The sequence below is a fragment of the Meles meles genome, chromosome 19 (assembly GCF_922984935.1).
Source record: "Meles meles chromosome 19, mMelMel3.1 paternal haplotype, whole genome shotgun sequence".
NCBI lineage: Eukaryota > Metazoa > Chordata > Mammalia > Carnivora > Mustelidae > Meles > Meles meles.
Window position 1 is genome coordinate 615,257 of NC_060084.1, and position 17,704 is coordinate 632,960.

The following is a 17,704-nucleotide window of genomic DNA, read 5'->3' on the forward strand; positions in this document are numbered from 1 at the left end:
CGGGCCTCATCCGCACCACGCCCTCCCCGTGCGTGTCCTGGGCGGTTGCTGTGAGTCTCCTTCTGACTCTCTCTCCTGTCCCCAGCAGAGAGCTCGGAGGAGGAAGACGCCCCGTCGTTTGCACCTTCCAGCTCCGTTGACGGCAATAACACGGACTCTGAGTTTGAGAAGGGCCTGAAGCACAAGGCTAAGAACCCAGAGCCCCAGAAGACTGTGACCCCCGTCAAGGACGAGTACGAGTTTGACGAGGATGACGAGCAGGACAGAGTCCCTCCCGTGGATGACAAACATTTACTGAAAAAGGATTACAGAAAAGAAACTAAATCAAATAGTTTTATTTCTATACCCAAAATGGAAGTGAAAAGTTACACTAAAAATAACACAATTGCACCAAAGAAGGCGGCTCATCGCATCTTGTCAGATACATCGGACGAGGAGGATGTCGGTGTCACTGTGGGGACGGGAGAGAAGCTGAGACTCTCGGCACACACGATACTGCCTGGTAACAAGACACGGGAACCCTCCAATTCCAAGCAGCAGAAGGAAAAAAATAAAGTGAAAAAGAAGCGAAAGAAAGAGACAAAAGGCAAAGAAGTGCGATTTGGGAAGAGGAGTGACAAGTTCTGTTCGTCAGAGTCAGACAGCGAGTCCTCGGAGAGCGGCGAGGACGACGCGGACTCGGTGGGGAGCTCCGGCTGCCTCAAGGAGTCCCCGCTGGTGCTGAAGGACCCGGCCCTGTTCAGCTCTCTGTCCGCCTCCTCCACCTCGTCCCACGGGAGCTCCGCTGCCCAGAAGCATAACCCCAGCCACGCAGACCCTCACACCAAGCACTGGCGGACGGACAATTGGAAAACCATCTCCTCGCCAGCCTGGTCTGAGGTGAGCTCTTTATCAGACTCCACAAGGACGAGACTGACAAGCGAGTCTGACTGCTCCTCTGAGGGCTCCAGCGTGGAGTCGCTCAAGCCCGTGCGGAAGAAGCAGGAGCACAGGAAGAGGGGCGTCCTGTCGGAGAAGAAGAACTCTTTCCACGCCAGCGTGGATGGCGCCATCCCCAAGCTGGACAAGGAGGGGAAGGTCGTCAAGAAACACAAAACGAAACACAAACACAAAAACAAAGAGAAAGGGCTGTGCTCGGTCAGTCAGGAACTCAAGCTGAAAAGCTTCACCTACGAGTATGAGGACCCCAAGCAGAGGCCCGAGAAGGCCATACTTCTGGACAACGACGTTTCCGGCGACAACAAGTTGAAAGCCTTGAAGCACGACAGGGACCACTTCAAGAAGGAGGAGAGACTTGGCAAAATGAAGTCTGAGGAGAAGGAATGGCTCTTTAAAGAGGAGGTGGTCAAGGTTTCCAAGGATGAAAAGTCCCTGAAGAGAATCAAAGACATGAGCAGGGCTTTCCGAGAAGAAAAGGACCGTCTGAGTAAAGCGGAAAAGGAGAAGTTAGTGAAGGAGAAGTCTCCTAAGGAGGAAAAGCTGAGGCTGTACAAGGAGGAAAGGAAGAAGAAGTCCAAAGATAGACTCTCAAAATTAGAGAAGAAGAATGATTTCAAAGAAGACAGACTTTCAAAGGAGAAAGAGAAAACTTTCAAAGAAGAGAAAGAAAAACTCAAAAAAGAAAAGGTTTATAAGGAAGACTCGTCCGCTTTCGACGAATACTGTAACAAAAGTCAGTTTCTGGAGAGCGAAGACACCAAGTTCAGCCTTTCTGATGACCAGCAGGACAGGTGGTTTTCCGAGCTGTCTGACTCGTCCTTCGATTTCAAAGGGGACGACAGCTGGGATTCTCCGGTGACGGACTACAGGGACGTGAAGAGTGACCCTGTGGCCAGGCTGATCCTGGAAACCGTGAAAGAGGACAGCAAGGACAAGAAGCGGGAAAACAAGGGCCGCGAGAAGCGAGACTATGGGGACAAGCGGAGCGACAGAGACGTTTTCTTCCGGAAGAAGGACAGGGACTGTCTGGACAAGAGCTGCGAGAGGCGGAAGGAGCAGGTGGAGAAGCACAAAGGCGTCCCCAGCTGCCTCCCTGACAAGAAGAGGAGGGAGTCTGCAGAGGGCGGACGGGACAGGAAGGACCTCCTCGAGAGCACCAAGGAGCGGAAGGACAGCCGGGCCAAGCCCGAGGAGGCGTACCGGGAGGAGCTGAAGGAGCTGGGCGGTGAGGCCAGCTTCAAGGACAGGCCCGACTGCGACTTCGGGAAGGGCCTGGAGCCCTGGGAGAGACTGCACCCCGCCAGAGAAAAGGAGAAAAAGGAGAAAGTGAAGTTAGAGAAATACAAAGACAAGTCCAGTGACAAAGATAAAAGCGAAAAATCTATCCTGGAGAAATGTCAGAAGGACAAGGAATTTGATAAATGTTTTAAAGAGAAAAAAGAGACTAAGGAGAAGCATAAAGAGACACACAGCAAAGACAAGGAGAGGAAAGCGTCTCTGGACCAAGTGAGAGAGAAAAGGGAGAAGACTTTCCCTGGGCTTCTCCCCGAGGACGTCCCCGAGAGGAAGGACGAGAAGAAGGGGAAGGAGAAGAGCTGGTACATCGCAGACATCTTCACCGACGAGAGCGAGGACGAGAAGGACGCACACGCGGCCGGCGGGCTCCGACTCGGGGAGGCCGGGGATGCGCCGCGGGCTGACGGCGCCCCGGACGCTGACCGGCCCCGGAAGCACTCCGCCGACCGGCAGCACTCGGAGAAACAGAAGGACCGGGAGCTCCGAGAGAAGAAAAAGGAGAAGGGGGTCCCAGAAGGCAGCAAAGACAAGAAGGAGAAAATTCTCGAGAAGCACAAAGACAAGAAGGACAAGGACTGTGCCGAAAAGTACAAGGACAGGAAAGACCGGGCGTCCGTCGAGTCCACTCAGGAAAAGAAAAGCAAACAGAAGCCCCCAGAGAAGGTGGAGAGGAAGCTGCCTGCTGAGGACAAGGCCAAGAGCCGGCACCGGGAGAGGCCGGACAGGGAGCACGGCCGGGACAGGAAAGCGTCAAGGAGCGTGGAGGCCGAGAAGAGCCTGCTGGAGAAGCTGGAGGAGGAGGGCCTGCACGCCTACAGGGAGGACTCCAACGACAAGGCCAGCGAGGTGTCCTCGGACAGCTTCACGGACCGCGGGCAGGAGCCAGGCCTCAGCGCCCTCCTGGAGGTGTCCTTCACAGAGCCCCCAGAGGAAAAGGTCAAGGAGAAAGAGAGGCACAGACACTCTTCGTCCTCGTCCAAGAAAAGCCACGATCGAGAGAGAATCAAGAAAGACAAGTCCGAGAAGAGAGAAAAGAGTGATGATTACAAGGACTCTGGCGGCAGGAAGGACCCCAGCCAGTACGACAAGGACTTCTCTGACGCCGACGCTTACGGGATTCCTTACGGCTCGAAAGCCGACGCGGAGGACGGGTTAGATAAAGCCATCGAGCTCTTCTCCTCTGAGAAGAAAGAGAAGAACGATTCTGAAAGAGAAACCTCCAAAAAGGTAGAGAAAGAGCTGAAGCCCTACGGGTCCAGCGCCGCCAGCGCCCTCAAGGAGCGGAGGAGGAGGGAGAAGCACCGGGAGAAGTGGAGGGACGACAGGGACAAGCACCGGGACAGGCACGGGGACGGGCTCCTGCGGCACCACAAGGACGAGCAGAAGCCTGTGGCCAGAGACAAGGACAACCCCCCAAACCCACTCAGAGACAAGTGCCGGGAGGAGAGCCTGAAGCTCAGTGAGACCAAACTGAAGGAGAAGTTCCGGGAAAACCCCGAGAAGGAGAAGGGTGACCCAGCGAAGGTCAGCAACGGAAACGAGAAGCTGCCAGTGTCCAGAGAGCCGGGCAAGAGAGACGCCCGGCCCAGAGAGAAGCTTCTGGGGGACGGTGACCTGATGATGACCAGCTTCGAGCGCATGCTGTCCCAGAAGGACCTGGAGGTCGAGGAGCGCCACAAGCGGCACAAGGAGCGGATGAAGCAGATGGAGAAGATGCGGCACCGGTCCGGGGACCCGAAGCTCAGGGAGAGGACGAAGCCCATGGAGGACGCGCGCAAGAAGAGTCTGGACGCCGCTCCCAAGAGGCCGCCGGCAGCGGAGCCCGCTCCCAGGGATAGGAAGCCCAAGGACTCGGCCCCACCCGCTGAGAACAAGCCCCCCCCGGGACCGGCCGCGGACGCGAGGGACTGGCTGGCGGGGCCACACATGAAAGAGGTCCTGCCCGCTTCGCCCCGGCCTGACCAGGGCCGGCCCACCGGGGTGCCCACACCCGCATCCGTGGTGTCGTGCCCCAGCTATGAGGAGGCCATGCACACGCCCAGGACGCCGTCCTGCAGCGCCGACGACTACTCTGACCTCCTCTTCGACTGCGCAGACCCCCAGCCCGTGTCCAGCACGTCCGCCCGCGCCTGCTCCCCATCCTTCTTCGACAGGTTCTCCGTGGCCACGAGCGGGATTTCGGAGACCGCAAGCCAGACGCCTACGAGGCCGTTGTGCACAAGCCTTTACCGTTCGGTGTCCGTCGACATCAGGAGGACCCCCGAGGAAGAGTTCAGCGCCGGGGACAAGCTGTTCCGGCAGCAGAGCGTCCCCGCCGCGCCCGCTTACGACTCCCCAGGGCAGCACCTGGAGGACAAGGCTCCTGGGCCCCCGGGTCCTGCCGAGAAGTTCACCTGCTTGTCTCCGGGGTACTATTCCCCGGACTACGGCATCCCCTCCCCCAAAGCGGACGCCCTGCACTGCCCGCCTGCGGCCGTGGTCACCGTCACGCCCTCCCCAGAGGGTGCCTTCTCTGGTTTACAAGCAAAGTCCCCCCCTGCACACCGAGATGAGCTGTTGGCCCCATCCATGGAGGGAGCCCTTCCCCCTGACTTGGGCGTTCCTCTGGACGCCACTGAGGCCCAGCAGGCCACGGCCGCCATCATCCCCCCGGAGCCCAGCTACCTGGAGCCGCTGGACGAGGGGCCCTTCAGCACGGTCATCACCGAGGAGCCCGTCGAGTGGACGCACCCAGCGGCCTCGGAGCAGGGCCTCTCCTGCAGCCTGATGGGGGGCACCCCTGAGAACCCGGTCAGCTGGCCTGTGGGGCCGGACCTCCTGCTTAAGTCCCCCCAGCGACTCCCTGAGTCCCCACAGCATTTCTGCCCCAGTGAGGCCGTCCACCCTGCTGCTGCGGGGCCCTTTGGCGCCACAGAACCCCCTTACCCGGGCTCCCCTGACTCGTACCCTCTGTCGGCCACCGAGCCTGGACACGAGGGCGCCAAGGGTGACGCAGCAGAGACGGTCCCGGCCTCCGTCTCTGCCCCAGAGGAGCCAGCGGCCTTTGCCCCCACCTCCAGGCTGGAGCCCTTCTTCACCAACTGCAAACCGCTGCCGGAAGCGCCCCCGGACATGGCCCCAGAGCCGGCATGTTTGACCACCGTGACTCAGGTGCAGGCTCTGGGGCCCATGGAAAGTAACTTCCTGGAAAATGGGCACGATCTGTCGGCCCTTGGCCAGGTGGAGCCGGTGCCTTGGCCTGACGGCTTCCCCAGCGCTGAGGATGACCTGGATCTGGGGCCCTTCTCGCTGCCAGAGCTTCCCCCTCTTCAAGCGAAAGACGTTTCTGATGTTGAAACAGAACCTATAGAGGAGACTGCCCTCGCTCCTCCGGAAGAGACCGCCCCGGGGCTCCCTGTCGTCCCAAACGGTGGGGATGGCCCTGCGGCAGCTGCCGAGGACCAGCCTGTGCTGCCTCCTGACCAGGGGGCCCCGCGGCTCCCCACCGAGCCGGAGCCTGAGCCTCCCGAGGAGCCCAAGCCAGATGCCACATTGGAAGCTGCGGTGGAAGGGGGGGCCGTGTCGGAGGCGAGGGTCCCCGAGGACTCGGACTCCAGCCTGGGGCCCGCGGTGGCGCCCCCCGAGGAGCAGCCGCCGCCGGGGGGCGGAGAGGAGGAGGCTGAGGGCCAAGATCCGCCGGCCGCGTCCCACGGCGTGCCTGACGCCCCCGGGGACGGCTCGGCCCAGGCGCTCGCGGCGGACGGGGCTGGCCCCCTCGATGGTGCCGGTCTCGACGGACCTCTGGGCGGCGTCCAGCCTGACGCCACGGAGCCGGAACCCAAACCCGCGGCCGAAGCCCCGAAGGCCCCCAAAGTGGAGGAGATCCCGCAGCGCATGACCCGGAACCGGGCGCAGATGCTGGCCAACCAGAACAAGCAGAGCTCGCCGCCCTCGGAGAAGGAGCCCGCGCCCGCGCCCCGCGCCAAGGGCCGCTGCTGCGAGGAGGACGACCCGCAGGCCCAGCACCCCCGCAAGCGCCGCTTCCAGCGCTCCAGCCAGCAGCTGCAGCACCAGCTGCACACGTCCACGCGGCAGACGCGGGAGGTGATCCAGCAGACGCTGGCCGCCATCGTGGACGCCATCAAGCTGGACGCCATCGAGCCCTACCACAGCGACCGGTCCAACCCGTACTTCGAGTACCTGCAGATCAGGAAGAAGATCGAGGAGAAGCGCAAGATCCTGTGCTACATCAGCCCGCAGGCCCCGCAGTGCTACGCCGAGTACGTCACCTACACGGGCTCCTACCTGCTGGACGGCAAGCCGCTGAGCAAGCTGCACATCCCCGTGGTGAGTACCGCCTGCGGGGGGCCGGCCGGCGGCGCGCAGCCCCTCGCCTCGGGACAAGCGGCTCCGGGAGCCTTCGTGCTCCCCCGGCCCCCACCTCCCGCGCCGGGCGCACCCACGCGGCCCACCGCTTCCCGCCGCCGCGGGCCCTCTCGCGGCCCCTCTGACGCCCTCCACGCTTCGGTCCTGCTTCCCGGTGGCCCCACGTTGCTGAGCTGAAGCCTCCGTTCCCCGTAGCCTCTCCCCCGAGACCGCCTTCAGGTGCACCCTCGTGGGGCTCGCAGGCTCCTCCCTGTCCCTAGGCCCCCAGCCCCACCTGTGGGCTCTACACGCAGAGCCTCTGGTCCCGTTCGTCTCCTCCGTTCCCTGTTGGCACCTAGTGACCCTGTGTCTGTGCAGACGTGACCTGTCCCAGCCCTGGACACCGCCTCCCAGCCCGAGTCCACCTCGGGGCCTTCAGGCACACATCCGGCTCCTCCCTGCTTCTCCCAGTGCGCACACTTCCCCTGGGTGGGCTTCTGCCTCCCGCCAGCGCAGCAGAGCCAGACCTCAGCCTGCCTTCACTCACTCACAGCCGGCCTGGCCTGCTCCCCTGGTGTAGCCGGTCTACACCACGCGCAGGTGGCTTGCCGCCTTTCTTGGGGGTTGGCGGGGGGAACGATCGCGCTTTGAAGAAAAGCCAGAACTTCTCTTTTATACCACGAGGCCCTCCTAGGGAAGGCCCAGGCACACAGCCTGCATCACTTTGTCAGGGGCCCCTCCCCCGTGGCGGGGGTGGGGGTCACGTCGGATGCGTGTGCTCTGAAAGTCAGTGTCTGAGCCGGCTCTCCCCCGGGACTGACCCGCTGTTTTCTGGTGGAGGACTCTGGCTCTGAGCGCCCGGCTGCAGGGGCGAGGCAGTGAAGTCCCCGCGTCTGGGCCACCCCTCCCCCACGTGGCCCAGGGCAGCACTTGGGCTGGGGGTGAGGGCAGCTAGCTTTGAGCCCAGCAGGCTGTCCCAGCCTGGCTCTCCCTGATCTCAGGCTGCCCTGGGCAGGAGACCAAAGCCGCCCTGCCCTGAAGGTCCCAGGGTGGGGACGCTGGATCCTGAGGGAATCTGGCTTGAGATCTGTGTTCAGGGAGACCGCTTCGTCGCCTTTTTTGTTCACATTTAGTTTTCAAAATAGAATACCATGAACATCATGGGAAGTTTGGGGTCACGGGTTTGTGTAAGTTCTGCTTGCCTGCTGCTGGGTCTTGCCCCTTCCTTTCCCCCGCTCTGCGGGGCACCCAGGCCGCTCGCGGGGGGGCGGACGTTCCTGGGCTCACAGCCCCACCAACCCCCGGCCCCCCACAATTGCAGATTGCGCCCCCTCCTTCCCTGGCGGAGCCCCTGAAGGAGCTGTTCAAGCAGCAGGAGACCGTGCGGGGAAAGCTGCGTCTGCAGCACAGCATCGAGCGGGTAAGCGGGGGCTGTGGGCACGGGGCCTCGGGCTGCGGCGCATCTGGCCTCCCGGAGGCCTGCCTCACCCTGCTCCTCTCCTGCAGGAAAAGCTCATTGTCTCCTGCGAGCAGGAGATCCTGCGGGTTCACTGCCGGGCGGCGAGGACCATCGCGAACCAGGCGGTGCCGTTCAGCGCCTGCACCATGCTGCTGGACTCGGAGGTCTACAACATGCCGCTGGAGAGCCAGGTGGGTGCGCACGCGGGCCCGCTGCCGCAGACGGGCAGAGGCAGCGGCACAGGCAGCGGGTGGGAGCGCCCGCGCCGCGCAGACGGAGGCGAGCAGGTGGCAGCACGTTCTGTGCGGGTCCCCACAGGCCTCCGGTCACTGGGCTGGGCGTCCGTGAGTGCCGGTCATCGCCCGAATTGTCCCGGAAAACAAACGTAATCAGAATGAGTCCTGTCCCCCACCCCCTCCCCTGCCAGCCGCTGCGGCCCGGGACTGGCCTAGGGCAGGCCCTGCCGGAAGCTGGGGCACCACCGCTGAGGGGCAGGAGGGGTGGAGCGCGCAGCCTCCCACCATGGCTGCGCTCCTGTCGCCGCGGCACCCTGGCCCTGCTTTCCTCCCCGTGCTGTGGGCATGGGACGCGTGCCCCACCCGACCCCAGGATGTCTGGAGCGCCCGTGCCTTTCAGGGGCCTCAACTACTGGTACCTCCCACTGGTGGCCTGTCCTTGGACCCCGGTGTCCCTGCTCCGGCCCCTGCCGCACTCGGGCCTGGGGCCAGACTGTCAGGGGTTTGCTCCGCAATCGATTCTCTTCCCTGACAACCACCGTGACTTTCTGAAAACCACCCAGAGTGTGGGCCCGCTGCCCCTTGGGGACCCTCCTGCGCCCCGCAGGCCAGCGCGAGCTCCCGCGGCAGCCCAGGCTCACGAGCAGCGTTTGAGGTTGGCTGTGCGGACAGAAGTGGTTCGGGGATTTATTCTGATAAGGTTTCCCATGTGCTTACATACGATCTTTAGGAATCATTCCTAAAAACTTGCCCCATCGGGGAAGCCTGGCTCTCAGTAGTGTGTGCAGCCCTTCCTGTTGGGGTTGTGAGTTTGAGCCCCGCATTAGGCATGAAAGCTACTTAAAATTGAAAAAAATTAAGTTTCCCCAGTAACTTGCTGTCTGAAGCAGTACAGTGGTCTGTGACCCCGGAAACGAGCGGAGGGCTACTCCAGGAACCTTGTGCATCTAAAAAGCACCTGGTGACTTCCTGAGCTGCTGCCGAGCGGGAGGGAAGGCCTCCGCTGCAGCCACGGCCCTCCCGTGTCTGGTGTGGGGCCTGCGGCCGGCTCCCCGGGGGCCACACGCGGGGCCGAGGGGAGAGACTCGCACGAGCGATGGCCACACAGGAGAGCCGGACCGTGGGGGCCTATGAGAGACCCCGGCTGCCCCTCCCGCCCAGGGCTCACCTGCTGTGGGCCTGTCCTTGGCCGCAGGTGCTGCCGTGCGTGAGGACAGGGACGTTAAGCTGGTACCCCCTGCTGTGCAGAGCCGCCTCCGGCCTCTCACAGTCCTTTTCGCAGAAAGTTACAACAGAAGAAATGGAAACAGGCCCCTTCTGGCTTGACCGTGCGCCTCCGTGGGGTCCCCAAGGGCCATGGCACCCCGCACGCACAGCCTGGCCCTTGCAGCCGCCTGCTGGGGGCCGGGGGGAGGGGGGGTGTGCAGGGAGGGTCATGCTGGTCCGCAGGAACACTGTCGCGCCTGGGGACTGCGGGGCAAGGCTGCGGCTCCCACCGTGCGGGAGGCGTGTGCCTGGCTCGGACCCCCACGGCGTCCACATCTGCGCCCTCTTCTGTAGGGCGACGAGAACAAGTCCGTGCGCGACCGCTTCAACGCCCGCCAGTTCATCTCCTGGCTGCAGGACGTGGACGACAAGTACGACCGCATGAAGGTGAGGGCCCCGTGCCCCCCGAGTGGCGCCTGGGCTGGGGGTCCCGGCAGGTGTCTGGGGTGGGAGGGCGGGGGGCTGCTGCCGGGTCCCGTTTGGAAGCGGCCGTGTCAGATGCTCCGAGCCCAGCGGAGACTTTCAGGGACCCGAGGTCTCCCCGCCCCCATGTTGCCTCCTTAGAGTGTCTTCCCTCCTGTCCAGGTGTGCGGGGAGCAGCTCCTGTCACCAGCTGGCGGTCAGACCTCTGTGGGACCCCACCTTGAGCCCTCCTCAAAGGTCACGGCACACACCCAGCACCACTGCTCTGGACGTGCCCAGTGCAGCAGGCAGAGGATGGGTGGGAGATAGAGAAAGATTAGCAAGTAAGAAGCACGTCCGCTCCCGCAGGCGCTAGGGTCGCCGGCCGAACAGCCGCACGCCGATTAGGGTTGCCGCTAGGGTCAGCGCCAGCCCGGGAGCTCCGGGACGCGGGGCCCAGAGGGCCGTGCCCGCTCTTGTCACTAGAGCACCGGGGCGGGGGGCGGGGGTGCGTGTGGTGAGAGGAAGACGGTGTGTTCCAGATGCCGGCCTCACCCGCGGCCCCCACCGCACGGCCCTCGCAGGGGTGCTGCCGCCGTGCAGACAGAGCGCCCAGAGCAGAGAGGAGGGGCCCGCGCGGCGTCCCTGGCCCCTGGGCCTGTCCCGGGGAAGCTCTACAGTCACGCCGGCCAAGCCGGGGGCTGCGCGGGGCAGGCTTTCCTGTAACGAGAGAAAGTCATCCTGCCCACGTGACAGGGAGACGGTGTGCGTGAGCACACGAGTCTCACGCCCGTAACGCACAGTGACCTTCCCAGACCAGTAAGAAAAGGGTGACTGGAGGAAGGACGGAGGCCCACCTAGGGGGCTCCGTCGGTTAAGCGTCTGACTCTTGGTTTCGGCTCGGGTCGTGGGCTCAGGGTCATGGGACGGAGCCCCGCATCGGGCTCCTGCCGCAGCAAGGAGTCGCCTCGGGGGTCCCTCCGCCCTCCTGCCCTCACCCTGCTCGTGTGCCGTGTACTCAGATACGATCTTTTGAAAAGAAAGGAAGGAAGTACCCCGAGTGTGCTTGGAGCCGTGGCCGCCACGCCGCAGCCCAGGGTGGTTTGCTTCCAGAAGACTCCGGATGGGGGAGGGTTTGCACCCGATCCCTGCGGCACCCTCGAAACGGCGGCGTTTTCAGGCAGATCCACCCGCCGTGCTTCTGTGCACGTCTGCGGAGCCAGTCGGGCCGCGAGGCGGCGGCATGCCTGTGTGCACACGCGCCCTCTGCCCGCACACCGCACCTGACACCGGGTCCCCTCCTGCCGCCTCCTGCCCTGTCCCCACTCCGTGACCCCCTCAAAGATGCCCTTCCAGCTCTCCCTTCTACTGACCGCACGCAGCACGCCATGCACGGGACCACCGCCCTCATTTAGGGCCGCGTTCTAGGTGCTGCCTTACGAAACGCCTCCGACCCTAGGTGTGATTCTTGGCTCAGTGGGTAGAGCGTGCGACTGCTGATCTCGGGGTCGTGAGTCCAAGCCCCACATTCGGCATGGAGCCTCCTTAAGAAGTTTTTTTCCAGAAAGGCGTAATTAGTATTGCAGGCGCAGCGGAGATCGCCAGCCCTAAATGGTTGGAAAATGAAAGTAGCGGACAGCGGCAGCCATCGCTTTAATGCAAAGCTAATGTGAAACCAGGGGTTGGGGCACCGCGGGGACGGGGACGGAGCCCGTGCGGTCAGCAATGCCGTCCGGCTGCACGGGCGCTGGGGGCGCTCAGGTGACCCACGGTGGGGACTAGGCCCCGGGAGCCAGCCTCGCGCAGGCTGCTGCTGGTGGGGTTGCGTGCCGGGGTCGCGCCTCTGCCCCCCTCACCTGCTGTGTGTCCTGCGCAGACGTGTCTCCTGATGCGGCAACAGCACGAGGCCGCGGCCCTCAACGCCGTGCAGAGGATGGAGTGGCAGCTGAAGGTCCAGGAGCTGGACCCCGCCGGGCACAAGTCCCTGTGCGTGAACGAGGTGCCCTCCTTCTACGTGCCCATGGTCGACGTCAACGATGACTTCGTGCTTCTGCCGGCCTGACACGCCACGGACGGCCGCACAGGACACAGGCGAGGGCCACACGCATCTGCCCGGCGCTACCGCCACGCCCAGCCAGTGGAGGGAGACCTGGTCCCTCAGGTGGGGACGCCCGGGGAGAGACCCCGCACTTGGCCCCCTGGAGCGAGGCTCTTTCAAACCAGAGACCGCAGGAGGCTGAGGAGACCTCGGGGACGCAGACGCGGACTCGGCGGCCCGGGGCCCTGCCCTCCCGCCGGCTGCACGGGCATTTCGGGTGGTGCAGAACCGAGTGTATTTTTTAAAATTTCTTGCTCCATTCTGATCAACTAAAAGAAAAGGAAGGCGTCCATGCCTCAGACACCGCGCCCTCCACGCCGGAGGGCAGGGAGAGCGCGGGCCTCGGCCGGGCTGGGACGCCGTGCAGGGGAAGGGCCCAGCCGCGCCGCCCGCCCGGACCCGACACGGACGCAGAGCCAGGACTCGGTTGTGTTTTTAATGGGAGTCAAATCCATGTGGTTTGTATATTTTTTCCTTTAATCTTGGGCATTTTGTTTCTCTTTCTGAGAACATAACTTGAAACACTACAGAGCCAATAATCATATACAAAGTGCACCCGGAAGCGCTGTACAGTTTTATACACACTCACGACGTACTCTGCTGCCTTCTAGATAATTTATTTTGCGACACATACTGCACAGTTGTAAATACCTCCTGTACTGTAACATCACTTCGGTTCCGTGTAAAGAAACAAATAAATTAATTAAATGCTCTTTGTACACGACCCGACCCTCTCCAGGAGGGGCCGGCACACAGGACTGGGCCGAGGGGTCGCTCTGCGTCTTCAGCTGTTCTCCTACCCAGGTAGTAGCTTTTCATTTCGAAACACTGATCTTCCCTCTGCCGCGCGCCCCACCAAGCAGCGCAGCTCAGCAGGGAGGGGGGAAGCTGGGTGAGTCCCGTGCACCCAGACCAGGGCAGGGGGCCCAGGACGACAGGATACCTCTAGCCGGCTGCCCCCCCAGGGCCTGGCAGGAGTAGGAAGGACACGAGGGTCACTCACGACTGGGGCAGTAGATCCTGGGCTGTGTGGCCTTGAAGAGACCCCTGCCTGGCCCTCTGCACCCAGAACGGGAGCCCCCCCCCCCCCCCGCCCGCCCAAATTTCCACGTGGGGCTGGCAGGTGTCCCAGCGAGGCCACTGCTGATACGGGGCCCCCACTGGGACAGCCCCTGTGCTGGGCAGCAGCAGCTCGGGAGGCCGGAATGGGAGGTGTGAACCACACTTCGCAAAGCAGACGGCACACGACCCCTGTGCTCCTCTCAGAGGGGGCCCTGCGGGGGTGGGAGGGGGCTGGCCTGGGGCCGCCTTCTGAACAAAATGACTCCTTCCCAGAGATGCCCTCGCCTCATCCAGTCCTGGCTCACACAGTCGCCGCCCCCAAAACATACTGGGCATGGAGGCGGAGACCCAGGCATCAGGGTTTGGGGTTGACCACCTCACTCACGTTCTGGAACCCCTCACCCTGCTCTGTGTCCTGTACCTCCCCACGCAGCAGCAACTGCACAATGATCCCTGCAGAACGACCTGTGTCCTCGGGCGGGACTCCTCCAGGGTGGGGTGCCGCGGGGGCCGGGCCGGGCTCCCAAGTCCACACGGCACCCCCACCCTGGAGGAGTCCGGTTTCTCCGCCCCTCGGCGTACACTCCCTCCAGGCTGGTACCTGCTCGGGTGCTTGCAGGGGAGGGGTGGAGAGGGCAGCGAAGGTCCAGTGCTCCGGGCCTAAATTAGTTACTTTTTAAATCATGGAGCCGTCATCCCCGTAACCCATCTTTTTGTTAAGATTTTTTGAGAGTGAGTAAGCCAGAGCAGAGGGAGAAGCAGGGAGCCCCACACAGGACTCGACCCCTGGACCCTGGGATCAAGACACGCTGAAGGCAGATGCTACGCCGACGGAGCCCCCCAGGCGCCCCCAATAACCCACCTCTTAAGCCCCGGGTCTTCTCTCAGCACTGAACACCCGCGCCGACTCGCACGGAGAGTCTTGGCGTCACCAGCTTCGGCCCCGGGGGCAGAGGTCCCGGACTCGCCGGCTGCGCGTGTGCACTGGGGCTGGGGAGCTGCTCCACGGGCCAGGCGTGGCGGTTGGGGACGGGCGGGGCCCCAGGCCTCTCAACTGTGTGGTGCTGGCGGTGGCCCCGCAGGCTCCAGCCCTGGAGGCACAGAGCTGCCCGCTGCACCGCGACGCTCGAGCCTTTGGAGGGGGCCGCACCCAGCGAGCTCGCGGTGCGCGGTGCCGTCGTAAGATGGCAGGACAGGCTGGCTGTGGAGGGGGCCTGGTGCCCAAACAGTGAGTGGACACCTGAGGCTGCGTGACAGCCGGTGGCCTTGGCAGGAAAAGAGGGTTCCTTCACGTGAACCAAGCCGGCACGCGGGCGTCCGGGCGGGCAGGCCAGACAGCCAGCGTCCCTCCGCCCCTGACAGAGGGAAGAGGCACAGGGAACTGCCCCCGTGTTTTCTTTATGTGGGGGACTTGCACCCAGGCCAGTGGAAAGAAGGGACTCGGGTTCCCATTTCTGGGAACCAGGATGAGAAGCTCAGGGTGTGTGCGTCGCACCCCACTGCCGCGGCTTCGGGCTCCTGCCTCCCCCGGCGGGTAGTGAGCACAGCCTGCAGCCACGCTTCCGGGCACAGAACCGGGAGAACCCTGCTTATGGGGACCACGTCGCTTACAACATCAGTGCACCCAGGTTATCTGTAGTAAGAAAAAGGAAAAATAAAAGGTAATTGCCATATACATAGCAGGGCTGTTTGGTCAGAGTCGCCCGCCGCGTCCTTTTTCCTGAATGACAGGTGTTCAGCCGCACACGTGGCCTCCACCTGCTGTGGCCGGCAGCACCGTCCAAGCCGTGGCAGCCGCATCTCTGAGCACTGCCAGATGTTCGGGGGGGGGGGGGTGGCGAACTACCCCGCCGGGAGCTGCTCAGATGGAACAACGAAGAGGAACACAGCCTGTCACAGGCTCGGTTTGTGCGGTACGGCCGGGCTTACGTCAAATTCAAAAAACTGCCATGTGAGCGGTCAGTCACTTGGGGGAGCACGTGAGCACTCCAGGGGCTTCTGGTGATACTTATTTCCTGACCTCGGTATTGACGATGTGGGTAGACTTTGTGATAACTTAATGGGTAGTAAATGTGTTTTGGGCACCTTTTTGTTTCATTTCACAATCTAAAAACATTGAAAGAATTTTCTGCATTTCCCTGTGGAAGCCAGGATGATATTCAAGGACATATTTTAGAAAATAGGATGCCAGATACCAAGTGGCAATCTGAGCTATTTACCTCCCAATCAAAATCCCCCCAAAATTAGAATAGGCAGAAAACCACCAAGTCAAAGTAGTCCTGGTAAAGACAATGTTTCTATCACAGATGAGAACCTCAGAGAAATGGAAAAGATTCGTTTAATGGAAAATGGAGAAATTCCAGAACAGCAAAGTAAAAACCTTACAAAATCTCTGTATCAGCAATAAGAACATTGTGTGTGGGGGGTGGGGGAGCTGTCAATGTCAAGATGATCCAGAACTTTGGAAACTAACCAAGTCTTGTTACAATCCAAGGAGCGATTATTCCAGAAAAAACAGCTGAATCTCTGTAGTGAGTTGTGTGTTATTTTAACTTTCCGTATTTCCGTTCCTCTCTCTCTCATGTTAGTCTTGAAGACCAGCACCCCAGCAGCCACCGGGGGTCAGCCTGAGTGAGGGGCTCCTCGGGCGTCCTCCCATCTCCAGGACACTGTCATCATTTAACTTGTCTGGCAGCATTCCCGGGAAAGCCCCATTCCTGGGACTTACTTGACCTGACTTGCAGTTCATTCACTGGGAAAAAGACTTTTACCCCAGAGGGTTTGCTGAAAACAATCAATGACAACTGTTTAACATCACAGCTGCCTGAGGTGATTGAAACCCCTAAGAGCAAACAAGAGCCTGGCCCCAAAACTGACAAGATCTGGGGAATGAGGTGTCCACTCATCAGGCTCTGATGTAGGGGCCTCTTGGAACAGGAAATGAAGGCTAATGCAGAGCTGTGACTGGCTTTGGGGTGTGGAAGTCCTAGTGGATCAAAGCTTTTAAGGAAATCTGTCCAATCACTGGCTTAGCAGCAAGCCAACAGCACAAAGACGTCACTGCCTACACACAACAGAGAAATGAGACTTTGCAGAACTGGTTCAGGAAAGTCACTAAATACAGCCGTAGCTGCAACCAACCAACCAACAAAATAAAATCTGGAGAATGAGGAACTGATTTCCAGAATCACCATTATATTATTTAAAAAGCCTACTCCTAAACAGAAAATTAGGAGATACACAAAGAAACAAAGTATGACTCAAATCAAGGGGAAAAAAACCAGATACTGTTTTTGAGGAAGCCCAGAGGTTAACCCTAAGACTTAAAGTCCACTTTGATAAATCACGTTCAAAGAATTGAAGCAACTATGTCTGGGGCGGCCAGGGGGGCTCAGTGAAGCATCTGCCTTCCGCTCAGGTCATGAGCCCCGGGTCCTGGGATCGAGTTCTGCATTGGGCTCCCTGCTCAGCAGGGAGCCTGCTTCTCCCTCCCCCTCTCCCTGCCACTCCCGTCTGTGCTCTCGTGCTCTCAAATTTTTTTAAAGGAAACTATGAAGAATTAATATCACAGTAAAAGAATGGTGTCTCACCAAATAAGGAATATTAGTAAGGGGAGAAATTACTCCGCAGGGAGAATGGATATCGCGCCGGGGAGAGTGCAGGGGCAGAATCAGTTCTGACCGGGAGACGCCAGACGTGCCTGGCGGAAAAGCAGGAGAATGAACAGCGCTTCAGAGACCCGATGGACGCAACCAAGTGCACCACCGTGTGCGCAGGGGGACTTCCCAGAAGGAGAGAAAGGGGCAGAGAGAGTATCTGGAAATGCAACGGCCCGAATGACCCACATGTGATGAGAAATGCTAGTGTGTACCCACGAAGCTCAGTAAACCGCAGCGCAGACTCAGAGCCCCGCGCCCGGTCGCCGCCTGACCCGCTGCGAGTGAGGGGCCTGCGGGCAGCCGGGGCTCGGTGGAGGGCGCGGGGCCTCGGCGGGACTGAACGGTGAGCGAAGCCGGGGCCGAGGGCGGTGGCCGGCGCGTCCCATACGCCGGCGGGAAGAGCCTGGCCGCCGAGACCTCGGTGACCGGAGCGGACGCCCTCAAGGATGGAGAAACAAGGACGTTCCCAGAATTGGCCGCCAGCACAGCTGCACTCAGAAGCGGTGAAGAGTGTCCCTCGGGCTCCCTCGGGGAACACTGACTAGCAATGGGAATCCACACGAAGACGTAGAAAACGCTGCTTGTCACCAGTGACTACAGAAACACAAAAGACCATGTAAACGCGGTTCCTGTCTGCGGCCCTTCCGTCCCGCCGGGAGGTCGACCGAAGCGGTGACCACAGGACGGCTGCTGGGCTCCCGGGGGGGAACGACCGGTCGGGCGTGCGGTCCGCAGGGCAGGGCAGGCGCCCAGCGGGGCTCTGGTGAGTCACCGCCACGTCCTTCTGACTCGCCCTAGCCGGGTGCGCGGACCCAGTCCCTGCACTGTGACCCCCACCGGTTCTTTCCAGCGGCTCCAAGATGCGGCCGAAGAAGCAGCGCTGTAAGTACAGGGCGCCTGGGGCTCGGTCACGAAGCGTCTGCCTTCAGCTCGGGCAGCACCA

General features: G+C 61.6%; 1 protein-coding gene across 15 annotated transcripts in view; it reads left to right on the forward strand.

The window, feature by feature from the left end:
* The window catches only part of ANKRD11 (ankyrin repeat domain containing 11), a 166,202-nt gene extending 153,438 nt beyond the window's left edge, over window positions 1-12,764 (forward strand). For 11 of the 15 annotated variants that reach the window (XM_045987624.1, XM_045987620.1, XM_045987613.1 and 8 more), the window contains 5 exons: window positions 86-6,561; window positions 7,901-7,999; window positions 8,086-8,229; window positions 9,835-9,927; window positions 11,819-12,764. In XM_045987624.1, the coding sequence (XP_045843580.1) occupies window positions 86-6,561; window positions 7,901-7,999; window positions 8,086-8,229; window positions 9,835-9,927; window positions 11,819-12,004 (6,998 nt within the window). In that variant the 3' untranslated portion in view covers window positions 12,005-12,764. Of the gene's footprint in view, window positions 1-85; window positions 6,562-7,900; window positions 8,000-8,085; window positions 8,230-9,834; window positions 9,928-10,125; window positions 10,287-11,818 lie in introns of all 15 variants that reach the window. The other 4 variants (XM_045987621.1, XM_045987625.1, XM_045987619.1 and 1 more) reach the window with 2 other exon arrangements.
* The last annotated feature ends 4,940 nt before the right edge of the window (window positions 12,765-17,704 follow it).